This window comes from Dendropsophus ebraccatus, unplaced genomic scaffold, assembly GCF_027789765.1.
Source record: "Dendropsophus ebraccatus isolate aDenEbr1 unplaced genomic scaffold, aDenEbr1.pat pat_scaffold_1520_ctg1, whole genome shotgun sequence".
Lineage (NCBI taxonomy): Eukaryota > Metazoa > Chordata > Amphibia > Anura > Hylidae > Dendropsophus > Dendropsophus ebraccatus.
The window spans coordinates 18,053-31,111 of NW_027208942.1; the positions used below are offsets into that span (position 1 = coordinate 18,053).

Genomic DNA, 13,059 nt, shown 5'->3' on the forward strand with positions numbered 1-13,059 from the left:
ACCTCTATATAGTCAACCAAACAGTAACACCCCTATATCACCTCTATATAGTCAACCTAACAGTAACACCCCTATATCACCCCTATATAGTCAACCAAACAGTAACACCCCTATATCACCCGTATATCTCAGAAACGGGAAAAGTAGTAGAAACAGTGTGTGGGGCCTTCTCTGTTTCCCATAGCAACCAACTAGCGTGCAGATTTAATTTTAGCAGAGCTGTGTAAGAAATGTAAGCCGCTTTCTGATTGGTTGCTATAGACAACCGATATAGTTAATCTTTTACTCGGTTTTCGAGTGTTTAAAAATGTCAACATTTTCTATTTTCTCGTCCTCTGGAGAACAACATTTACTTCTCTTTATCTATAGGGGAGAAAGAAGGTGGGGGTTCGGGCCTATCTCAATTTTTTTTTATTTCTGTGGAAAAGCTAAGAAATGCAAAACTGACAGCTATGGTATAGAAATGTAGCTGAGGTATGACTACACATTACAATGGAGGTACAGAGCAGTACTCCATCACAGGTGAACGTGTCCAGGCACACCCCACCCACCCAGAGAGGAAAGTTTCTGCACTTTACAGCACCTGAACACTGAAGACAATCTGTGAGAGTCCGTCTGTTGCCAGAGCCCGGTGCTTCTACAAAGTAAGTATCTATAACACCTGCACCTACACATAGAACCCCGGCCGAGATCCTGCTCTCACTGTGACATGAAGCTACAGGGCATAACGCGGCGAACGGTAGACTGGGGGTTGTGTAGATATACCGCCCTATATATGGACTAGAATATGTGTAAAACCGTCCACATGCTGAATTCCTGTACAGTAAGTACATGACAGGTCTAGGCTGTACTCCTGTGTAAAGTTGGGCACTAGTGTAATAGTTTATCATTCTGTTATATCAATATATTTTTTTATTATTTTTTTTTTTCAGAGTATGTTCAGTTTCAGGTGAATTTCATACTGCTGCATTTTTGAGCCATTGTGAAGGTAAAACCTGGCCAGACCCATAGGATTGATGACCAGAACTGAAGGTATCATGGAAGCCTAGGGTTCTTTCCGTATTGTGGTCAGGCGGACACAAAAATGTAGCAGTATTAGGCAATGTTCCCACATAGTAGTCAGATCAGTATTTTTTCAACCAAAAACCAGGAGTGGGTCGAAAAAACACAGAGAGGCAATGCTCCCACAATGTCTTTTTTTGGCCATTCAAGGCCAAATAGTGTCCATTCTCTCCTTATGACAGTCGTTATTGTACAAATGACGGCCATTTAAAAAAAAAAAAAAAAAAAAAAAAAAAAAGACATTGTGGGAACATAGCCCGAAGGTTCAACTCTTTCCATTATTAATTTTTTCTGGTGGTTACATTTCTGGTTTTGGTGAAAAATACCGACCAAAATACTGTGTGTGAACATAGCCCTTAATTCATCTAAATGGAATAGTTTATATGTTCAATGTATTTAACACATTGAAGCTTAAACTCACGACTCTCACAACTTTTATTACTAAAAACGATGCTGGCAGCACAACTGGTTGCTATGAAATTTAGGTCCTACAGTCTTTGGCTAGGTTCACACCTAGTATTTCCGTTATGACCACACGTCTTTTTTCTTGCCCATTTGACGCCGTTGTGTGTTCACGGCCTAACTGTCCAAATCTTTCCTTTTTAATTTTACCCAGTCAGTTCCAGAATTTGCATTTGAAGGACAAGAATTGTATTTTCCAATCTAGGTTAAGCTGCCTTTACTTACAGTGACAATGTGAACAATTACTTAATTTTTGAAAATATTTTTGTCCATTTTGTGGATCTCAACAACAACCCATCATGTTAAAATGTTCTTAAAGGAGAAGTCCCATGAACCCAAAAAATCTGAAGCAGGCAAGGGGTGTGGAAACTAAATAATAAAAAAATGTATACTTACCCATCCCTTTGCCCTGGTAGCACCGCTCTCAACTCTCTTGCACAGCCACTAGAAGTAATTTTCGCCTGGCTTTCACATAATGTCCCGCCCTAGTCATTGATTGGCTGGGAAGGCAATGCATCAAAGGGGAAAAAGGTATTGAAGCAGCAGAAGCTGCTGGAGGTTGGTGGCTGGCAGATACGCAGCCATGAAGATTGTGAAGGCATCGCTGCAAGGGCACAGGTAAGGTCATATGAACCCGATCGCTCGGCATCAGATTCCCGCTGTCTGCCAGCTCCGTGCAGAGGGTGAATAAAGCGGGAGGACCGCCTGGAAAACTGGGATAGAGCCTATGGCTATGGCTGTATCTCAGTTTTCCAGGCGGTCCTCCCGCTGTATCCACCCTCTCCACGGAGTGGGCAGACAGCGGGAATCATTGCCAAAAGTTCGGGTTCGTACGAACCCGAACCTCTGCCGGTTCGGACCATCCCTAGAAGTAAGCCTTCCGAGGCATGGAGGGGATGGGTGCATATTACGATCACAGCAAGCAGGTGAAACCACAGGTTTACTTTTAAGATGTGGAATTCTCAGAAGTATGACCCAAGGAACTGAAGAGTTCAACCGTCTTCTGCTGCCTGGACAACCCCTTTAAGAATGTTAGAACATTTTAACAACAATGAAGGGTGGTTGTTAGGATCTACATATCGGACGGTGGGGCAGTGCTCTCCAAACCCAGATGAGATCCCATGCAGGTGCCATTCATTCAGATTGGGACACAGCTCTAGTGGCAGCTCCACCGTTGCACTACTCCATCACAACCCAGATGAATGGGATTTAACCAGGGCTTGGAGAGCCTTGCCTGTCAATCTTAAAGGGATAGAAGATGAGATTGTAGATGATGGTACAAAGAAGTAGGGATGGGGGATGCAGCCCAGGCCACTGCAGTACCTTGGCTATACCTCAACAGAAAAGTTCAATAAAACCTCTTGTCACCAGCACCCCACGGGGGCATTAACATTGGTCATCATGATGCATGCCAGTAGGCTCAATATGGACCATTTGACTGTGCCCAGTACCTGGAAGGAGAAATGGAAGAAGGGTCATTACTCATTGAGCTTCAAGGGAACCTGTCAGTCGGGACACTCTTTCGGACAATACAACCCTATGAACACGTTCTGCATTGACGTCAGAAGCTTTTATGCCATACACACTCAACAAACACCATAAATATCATGTTGAGTGATGCCTAAGTATGTTTTTTCCACTATTATACTGAATAGACAGTTGAGTTTTTGTTCAAGCCGGGACAATCCCTTTAAGCACTGTACAGTAGACTTTCTGTTTTAGCCGTTCATGGTTTGCTAGATCTCTGCTTGTAGACAGTAAATTGCAGCGTTCATTATGTATTTTGAAGACGAGCTCTAGGCTGTTGGTTTTCCTGCCCAAATTTCACTATGTTACTGCACCATTTGGGAAAAGAAGGCATAATGGCGCTGAAAAGTTTCTCAGAGGCTACTTTTGGGCAGTATACCTCTTGATGATAGATCTATGACTGCTAGACATGTCTCTATGATGCACCCGAAAACATTTTACTGAGTTGGCTGCAGCAGAGCAGCGCACTGATTGGCTGAGCGGGATGTCAGGATGCCGGGGGCCCCGAAGCAAGCCGGAGCATGGACCGGTAATGTATACATCGGGCCGTTGCGGGTTAAGGGGGCTGGCATTTACATACTCACAGCAGGATGAAAATCCTATTCAGAAATACAGTTAAGAGATTCGCAGAGGATTTTGCTGCGAACTCACATTGTGAAATCCGCTGCCGATCAGTTACGTGTGAACCCAACCCTAATAGTGTAATCATATATCATCCTTACATCACACATACAAAGTGTCATTCATTCCAAAAATTCCTTCTTGCCGCACGTGTCCAAATGAAAAAACAGCTTTGAATTTGCAGACTCATCCCATCTTATAATATTTTAAAAGTCCATGCTCGGCACTCACCATATCATGCTTCAAGAAAATCTTATTGTAGAAAAATCATCAGGATACATATAATGGAACGTTTCGGCATCAAGCCTTCCTCAACTGGCTTGATGCCGAATTGCTCTGTCATATGTATTCTGATGATTTTTCTACAATAAAATTTTCTAGAAGCATGATATGGTGAGTGCCGAGAATGGACTTTTGAAATATTATGAGAATTTTTTTCTTACTACGAGCACCACCCTTGACACAGATGTGCCGCCTAAAAAACAGTTTTTTTCATCCCATCTTATAGTCTGCTTCCCTAAGATAAAGTGACTGGTGTAACCCCATAAAAAAGTCGAGGTGGGACTGTCTGTGGTTCGGGGGATACCCTATTGCAGACCCAAATAACAGTCAAAGAGTATCCATCATTACAAAAAACTTGACATGTCACAGAGACATGTGAAAAGTTTTTAGCAGTCAGGATCCGAGTGTTTAGACTGCAACTGATCAGTAGAACGAGCTGGGAGACGTCCGTGCTGCTGTGCGCTCCAATATGTCTGCCACCTTGATGGATCCCGTAGATGTAAATGGAAAGTCCATTTTGTTCACAAGATGCGGAGTCGGGAGTAAATGTGCTGTGCATTGACTTCTCCCAGTTCATTCTCCTGATCAGTCACAGTCTAAACACTCCGACCCTGGACCCTGGCTGAGTAGGCTGTCACCGTGGAAGACGCCGGGATGGGAATGGAGAGGATGGACCACAAGGAAGCACGGAAATGTAAGTATACATGTTAGGAGCGGCACCTGCAGGCGTTTAGCTGTTTTAAGCGGTTCGTTAAAAATCGGTTCGGCACGAACCAGAACTGTACAATAAACTTTGGCAAACCTGCCAAACCAAACTCTTGAAAAGTTCACTACTAGCAACTATCAAGCCTAATGTGCCACTAAGAGTTTTTTCAACCATATCTTCTGGACCACTGTTGTAAGGAAAATAAAGTCATCAGTTCACCTGTTCAACCAGTCTTCATTTTTTAACAATGACGCATTTTGACGCATTTTATCACATTTACATTGAATATCATTTATCTTTCCCACAGATGTCTCCTTTAACCCAAATCACAGTCATCCTGCTCGTTGCTTCTGCCTTTGTCTGTACTAATGGTTATCCAAATGGACTAGTTCAGGACGCATGTTCTTCAATGGTGCCTAACCATAACGCCAATACCCAGACCTCTGCCTCCCCTTACAGCCTGAGTCTTTCTAAAAGTACCTACAGCGGAGGACAACAAATCACAGGTAACTAAGATCCTAAGAAAGGTCATAAAACAGTTGTCTTCTACACCGAGTTATAGGAATGACGGTTGACCTCAGGGAAAATGACAAAAACATCACGGAGACACCATGGCGTGTTTCTCTACGTCAGTGAATCTAGGAACATTGCCCCCTGATAAGACAAATATGCAAAAGTACTGCGGAGACACCATCATGTGTTTCTTTACATCAGTGACCTAGTCAGTCTTTGCATTGGGAAGGAACAAACAAGCCAAGGGAATGGGGGGGTCTCCAGTCAAGGAAACTACCTTCCAACAAGCCACAGTCAAGTCATCCTGCTCCACACTGATGAGGGGCAAACACCCCGAAACAGCTGTCTGTGGATGGATACCTTACTTTGGTATTCACTAAGCCATGTCATACTTGACTTTGACATGTTGGAAGGTGGTTTTCTTGACTGGAGACCCCTCTTGTCTTGGTTGTTTGTTCCCGGTAGAAGGTCTTGCTGGTTCACTGGTGTCTCTGCAGTATTTCTGATATACCAAGATATAGACCTGGCTCCTTCTTAACGGGGTTAATAGGAAAACACAGCTGCACACTTCCAGAAAGAACACCACTCTTGTCCTCAGATTGTGTGTGGTATTGCAGCTGTGGTTGCTATGTATACAAAGCTTAGTAATCAAAACTATTTTATTCAAGTTGTCAGGTACCATGTTCCCAACAACTAGTGAGTCTCGGATTACTCAGGTGTTCAACTCAAGGTAGAATTACTACTGAACTAGGAAGAATGACGTAGCAAGGAGTATTGTAGAACGTACAACTCATTTATCTACACTCAGCGGCCACTTTATTAGGTACACCATGCTAGTAACAGGTTGGACCCCCTTTTGCCTTCAGAACTGCATCAATTCTTGGTGGCATAGATTCAACAAGGTGCTGGAAGCTTCCTCAGAGATTTTGGTCCATATTGACATGATGGCATCACACAGTTGCCGTAGATTTGTCGGCTGCACATCCATGATGCCAATCTCCCGTTCCACCACATCCCAAAGATGCTCTATTGGATTGAGATCTGGTGACTGTGGAGGCCATTTGAGTACAGTGAACTCATTGTCATGTTCAAGCAGAAATCGAGACTCATCAGACCAGGCAACGTTTTTTCCAATCTTCTACTGTCCAATTTCGATGAGCTTGTGCAAATTGTAGCCTCAGTTTCCTGTTGTTAGCTGAAAGGAGTGGCACCCGGTGTGGTCTTCTGCTGCTGTAGCCCATCTGCCTCAAAGTTGGACGTACTGTGCGTTCAGAGATGCTCTTCTGCCTACCTTGGTTGTAACGGTTGGCTATTTGAGTCACTGTTGCCTTTCTATCAGCTCGAACCAGTCTGCCCGTTCTCCTCTGACCTCTGGCATCAACAAGGCATTTCCGCCCACAGAACTGCCGCTCACTGGATGTTTTTTCTTTTTCGGACCATTCTCTGTAAACCCTAGAGATGGTTGTGCGTGAAAATCCCAGTAGATCAGCAGTTTCTGAAATACTCAGACCAGCCCTTCTGGCACCAACAACCATGCCACGTTCAAAGGCCCTCAAATCACCTTTCTTCCCCTTACTGATGCTCGGTTTGAACTGCAGGAGATTGTCTTGACCATGTCTACATGCCTAAATGCACTGAGTTGCCGCCATGTGATTGGCTGATTAGAAATTAAGTGGTAACGTGCAGTTGGACAGGTGTACCTAATAAAGTGGCCGGTGAGTGTATGTTCCTAGGCAATGCCATAAATGACCGATCAATGGGGTCATGGCTCTAATGACTCTTTATTCAAGCAGTTGGTGGAGGTCACAATGAATGATGGAAAAAATTAAAACTGGTATCTCCAAATCCAGGAATGACACTACAAAGTGAAAGAAAAAACAGCCAAGGCCAGAATTATTTTTTTTTGCCATTTCAACTAAAACATTAATAGCAATGACCAAGTCACATCCAGTGTCTATAAAAAGTAAAGCTCCCACCAGTAATAACACTGCCTGATCACTAGGCAGCAGAAGTAGGCTTCCCCTATGTCAGACACTTTTCTTGAGTCCTAACTGATACTCGTATACCCCCAGGTCTTACAGTAGAGCTGTCTAGTGTGACAAGCAGACAGTCAAAGGAAAAGCCATCAATGGAAGTTACAAGAACAAGAATTGCCACTCACCAATAGATAATGGAATGGAGGATGGCAGAAATGATGGATGACGATGGAATGATGCAGGAAAGGACAAGAAGGAAACAAAATACAAGGAAAGACCTAGTTAGCTGTCCCTAATCTTTCCCTAGAGCTTTCCCTAAACTCTAACCTAATGGCTAATACCACTTGTCTCGTTGTTCCTACAAATATTGCTACAGCTACAGAGTATAACTCTGGTCTAGACCTGGGACAGACAGGACAGAGGAGCTGGCTGTCACTCAAAAATTCCAAAAAATTCTGATTCAAATTTATTTTTTCAAAAAATTCATCTCATTTGTTTGATCACATCTGTATCTTAAGATTGTTTCTAATAAAAAGGACATTTTAATTTATTTTCACATAAAGCCGATTTTTGATTATTTTCATACATGAATAGAAATAGAAATCCACGGTTAGAGAATAAGAGTAATTCCTGTCCGTCTTTGCAGTCACTCTTACTGGCAGTTCCCAGTTTCTTGGTTTCCTGATCCAGGCCCGCTCCGGCAGCTCCTCCACACCACTGGGCTCCTTTAAAGCCTCTGGAAATGCCCAGACCCTTGACTGTACCTCCGCTGCTGTAAGTTTTGTTCAACTGGAAAATAGTCCTATAAATGCTATATAATGTGTCGCCATAGTATTAGTCTACATCAGTGCTTTTCGATTCCAGTCCTCATGGCCACCAACAGGTCATGTTTTGAGGAGTCCGGCGGATTATAAAATCTGTCAGCCAGCAGGGGGAAATTGATTACAAGTACTAACTTACCTCTCTCCGTGCCTGCGGTAAGCAGCAGGACTGGCCTTGGGACCCCCGCTGGGCCCCCGGGATCTCTGGCGCTGACATGTCATGACTAGGTTGATCGAACAGCAAAAAAAGCTAGGTTCGATTGAACTTGAACCTAGCCGGACCTTCCACTTTTAATTGCTGATGCCTTCCCGGTCCGTGCGGAAGGAGGAGACAGCCCGGGGACCGCCTGGAATTCCTAGCTTTTTCCGCTGTTCGATCAAGCCTAGTCATGACCCGGCTGATGGACAGCCCGCTCAGCCAGTCAGTGATTGGAGTAGGACGCCTCTCCAGTCATTGATTGGCTCAGCAGCTAGTCCATCAGCAAGGACAGGTCTTTTGCCCCCTGAGTCGTAACATCCTGACAACTCGGGGGAAATGTTTTCTGGTGGGGGTCGCAAGGCCAGTCCCGCCACTCACCGCGGGCACAGGGAAAGGTAAGTTAGTACTTGTAATCAGGGCCGATTCTGGGGTCTGTGCCGCCTGAGGCAAACCTCAGGCCGCCGTCCCCTCACTGGCACTCGAACCCCCCCCCCCCGCGCGCGCGTGCCCGCGGCAAGCCCACCACCAACATATACTACCGCCCCCACCTCCCTGGAACAGCCAGGGGCCGCGGCCGCCGGACCACTTCAAGGCGGATTTGCCCCTTTAAAAGTATGGGGCTCCACTACCACTAGCTGTTCTAACCAGTCCTTTGAGCTTCCGGGACAGGTCACCTGATGCACGCCGGCCCCGTAAGCTCACAGCTCCAGCCCCGCGCGCCGCACCTCTCTAGTCTCCTGCTCAGTGGCATACATGTAACAGCTGACCGCACAGGACCGCGGGAGAGGTTCGGCACACGGGGCTGGAGCTGTGAGCTTACGGGGCCGGCGTGCATCAGGTGACCTGTCCCGGAAGCTCAATGGACTGGTTAGAACAGCTAGTGGTAGCGGAGCCCCCTGCTTTTAAAGGGGCAGATCCGCCTTGAAGAGCTCCGGCGGCCGCGTCCCCTGGGTGTTCAAGGGAGGTGGGGGCGGTAGTGTATGTTCTGGAGGGGCCCGGCAGGCGGCCCTACAACTGATAATCTGGGACCTCATACCAATACTCATTCCGCCTCATGGCAGAAGCGGGTCTGCTTGTAATCAATTTCCCCCCTGCCCCTGCCGGCCGCTGTAGTGGTTATAAAAAAAATTGGCATTATAGCTGCTTCATTTACTCCATTGTCTATAGGTCAGCGCTCAGCTGCCTCTTCCAGTCCCAGACACAATGAATGAAGCGCCATCTTACATAACCACCCCCCACTCCATCCTGACAGGGGGCAAAGCAGCCCAGTTCTCAGCAACATGAAACACGATCATGTTTGCGGTATCTGTTTTACAGAGTGCAGTTAGCCAAACATCTGGCAGCTCCAAGTCAAGCGTAGCGGTGACATGGGTGGCCCCTGCAAACAGCAATGCTGACATACAGCTCAGGTGAGTGTATGACTGATATCCCAATGGTTACTATGTGTCAGATTTTACTCAGATTTAGGAGCTTGTTCTTATCATATTTTAGGGCCACCGTGGTTCAGTCAGAGAGAGTCTTCTGGACTGGGATTTTAAGCTCCAAGCTCACTTACAATGCTACATCTAATGGATTCCAACATACAGTAAGTATCAAGTGCTGAACGACTGACAACAAACGCTAGAGAGATGTGGATACGGTGTACGTCCCTCATACCAGATGGGTGTTTTCTTAAAGGGGTACTCCGGACGGGAGGAGTTTTTTAGCTATGTCCGGGGAGGGGGTGGATGAAGGCAACGTCACATGATGAAGCCTGATAATACTGATCACATGATGAAGTCCGATAATACTGATCACATGATGAAGCCTGGTAATGCTGATCACATGATTAAGCCTAGTAATGCTGATCACATGATTAAGCCTAGTAATGCTGATCACATGATGAAGCCTGGTAATACTGATCACATGATGAAGCCTGGTATTGCTGATCACATGATATAGCCTGATAATGCTGATCACATGATAAAGCCTGGTAATGCTGATCACATGATGAAGCCTGGTAATACTGATCACATGATGAAGCCTGGTAATGCTGATCACATGATGAAGCCTGGTAATACTGATCACATGATGAAGCCTGGTAATACTGATCACATGATGAAGCCTGTTAATGCTGATCACATGATGTGTTTTGATGATTTGCAGCAACATAACAGTTACTGATGCTGCTGAGAGACCTCTTTGTTAAAGAAAGGGCCAGTAAACACGGCGTAATTCCGCGGCAGAGCTCTCCACCGCGGAATCCCGTCACGCAAAATGTTAGTTCTTTGAGCGGAGAGCGGCGTCAGCGGACAAGAGCGCACCCTCTCATTCACTTACAGCGGGACACTGAGCACAGCGGGATTCCGCAGCGAAGAGGTGCGCAGCGGAATTACGCCGTGTTTACTCAGTGTGAACTGGCCCAAAAGGTGCATTACTCGTTGATGCAGGTGAAAAAACAGCATGAAAATTCTCAACAGGTCCATAGGAGGTTAGGGTTATCTTGCAGCATTGTATGCTTCTTTCATTAGAATGATATTTATATTATATATATTTATATTTATATTTAATCATTTGTAAAGATTTCGATTGATATATGTATATATGTATATTATTATTATTATTATTATTATTATTATTCAAGCATAACTGCCCTATTGTGGGGTTTCTTGTCTCTTCTAGGCTCCCCTCTTCCACGGTCTCTTTCTATCGCTGATTGTTCTATGGATATGATGTTTGCGCAAAACATATGAAGAGCATCAAAACCAGACACTGGGCGCTTCCTATTTTTTTGTTACTGTCCTGGGTCTGGTTTATCGACTTGTTCTGAAAAGGAATTCTAACTCATTTATATCATCTTACTTACATGTATCCTCCACTTGGCTAAAAGTAACCTGTCATGTTCAAATCACGTTCCCAACTACTGACACCATTAGATGCTGTTAGCTCAAGGAGACACATGGTACCTAGGCGTAGCTAGGATTCATGGCAAAAAACTATATGGGGCCCCCCCTCCCCTACACACTAATATATACATACATACACATACTCGGTGATGTGGCCCCCAAAAAAATTCTCTTATGGCCAGAGGCAGAATCCTATGGTTATATACATAGGTGCAGGAGCAGAGTACCTTTTGCTTACCCCTTTATTTACTGCAGTGTGTAAGTGACCCAGTGATCAACACAAAAAAGGGTTAATACAGAAGACAATTAGCTCTCTCCTTCTCTACTCCTGCACTGAAAACCGCTGACCTCTGCAGGAACTCAGAGAACAGAGGTCAGAGGTTATCAGAGTAGTCAGGCAGAGAGTTAATTATCTTCTGTATTAACCCTTTTTTTTTTGCAGCATGTTAGAGAACACTGGGCCATTTACACCCTGCAGTAAATAAGGGGTTAAGCAAAAGGAGGCTCTTATCTTCCCTGGGCCCCCTCCCTCCATGGGCCCCATAGCAACCGCCTGCCTCTATGATAGCTATGCCACAGGTCCTTCCATAACGATCTAAATGCTTTTATTTACTCCTGTGCAAAGAGTCAAGGAGGCGTTCCTAAGCCTGCGAAGTGCTGAAGGCTGTAACGCCTCCTCGCTCCGACTCCCATCCCTATCCCTGGTTGGGGTTCAGCTTCTAGCTGACTGTCAATCAACAAGGAATTTGGATGTTAGGGGGCGAGAAGAGGCATTGCAACAACATTTCAAGAGCTTGGGAATGCCTCCCAATTTCAATTACATTTAATTCAATTTCAAGTAAAGGATGCAGTTAGGCTGCACACAGATGCAAGCACACGCTCTAGCTGCTACACAGGACATTAAGCAGAGCGCTTATGAAGGCTCTTCCCCTATCATAAAGAGAACTCTGTCAATATCCAGTAACAGCTACACAGTCCTCTCGATTTCATTACCTGCAGGGAAGCTGAACAGCCAGTATTCTGCTTCCTGCTACAGTTGAAGCTGTGTGAAAGTCTTGGTGGTGGAAAGGGGGGGCATGAGGGACGGCATCTGTAAAGTGAAAATTATTGTGAGCATATGTTACATGAAAAAGAAGGCAAGCAGAGCAGTCTGTGTAAAAAAAAAAAAAAGAGAGCCATCGGGAGCAGTCTGTGTAAGAGAAGGGCATAGGGAGTAAGGATGGTCCGAACCGAGTTTGGTTCAGGTTCGTACGAACCCGAACCCTCGGTAATGATTCCCGCTGTCTGCCCGCTCCGTGCAGCGGGCGGATCCAGCGGGAGGACCGTCTGAAAAACTGGGATACAGCCATAGCCATAGGCTGTATCCCAGTTTTCCAGGCGGTCCTCCTGCTGGATCCGCCCGCTGCACGGAGCGGGCAGACAGCGGGAATCCGATGCCGAGCATTCGGGTTCATGCGAACCCGAACCTCGGCGGGTTCGGACCATCCCTAATAGGGAGCAGTCTGTGAGAGAGTACAATATGAGCAGAGTTTGTGTAAGAGAAGGGCATAGGGAGCAGTCTGTGTGTGAGAGAGGCCTATATGGGAAGACTCCGTGTAAGAGAAGGGCATAGGGAGCAGTCTGTGTAAGAGAGGGGCATAGGGAGCAGTCTGTGTGTAAGAGAGGCCCATATGGGCAGAGTCTTAGTAAGAGAAAGGCATAGGGAGCAGTCTGTGAGAGATGACCATATGAGAAGACTCTGTGTAAGAGAAGGGGCATAGGGACAGTCTGTGTAAGAGAGGGGCATAGGGAGCAGTCTGTGTGTAAGAGAGGGCCCATATGGGCAGAGTCTTAGTAAGAGAAAGGCATAGGGAGCAGTCTGTGAGAGATGACCATATGAGAAGACTCTGTGTAAGAGAAGGGCATAGGGACAGTCTGTGTAAGAGAGGGGCATAGGGAGCAGTCTGTGTGTAAGAGAGGCCCATATGGGCAGAGTCTTAGTAAGAGAAAGGCATAGGGAGCAGTC

The 13,059-nt window shown here is 45.7% G+C and overlaps 1 protein-coding gene across 2 annotated transcripts; it reads left to right on the forward strand.

The window, feature by feature from the left end:
• The first annotated feature begins 295 nt into the window (after positions 1-295).
• Positions 296-11,315, forward strand: LOC138775313 (putative ferric-chelate reductase 1). 2 transcript variants are annotated; one of them, XM_069955903.1, is made up of 6 exons: positions 296-381; positions 4,968-5,166; positions 7,796-7,923; positions 9,487-9,578; positions 9,661-9,754; positions 10,831-11,315. In XM_069955903.1, exons 2-6 carry the CDS (start codon positions 4,968-4,970, stop codon positions 10,879-10,881), a joined length of 564 nt encoding a protein of 187 aa, XP_069812004.1. In that variant the 5' UTR covers positions 296-381; the 3' UTR covers positions 10,882-11,315. The 2 variants fall into 2 exon arrangements, with proteins under 2 accessions (XP_069812004.1, XP_069812003.1); XM_069955902.1 differs by having other exon boundaries at positions 373-644.
• Positions 11,316-13,059: the final 1,744 nt, after the last annotated feature.

Coding starts and splice junctions, on each gene's coding strand:
- LOC138775313 (XM_069955903.1), top strand. CDS start 4,968: ATGTCTCCTTTAACCCAAATCACAGTCATCCTGCTCGTTGCTTCTGCC. Junction 7,924..9,486: donor TTGACTGTACCTCCGCTGCT/GTAAGTTTTGTT, acceptor TCTGTTTTACAG/AGTGCAGTTAGCCAAACATC. Junction 9,755..10,830: donor CTAATGGATTCCAACATACA/GTAAGTATCAAG, acceptor TGTCTCTTCTAG/GCTCCCCTCTTCCACGGTCT.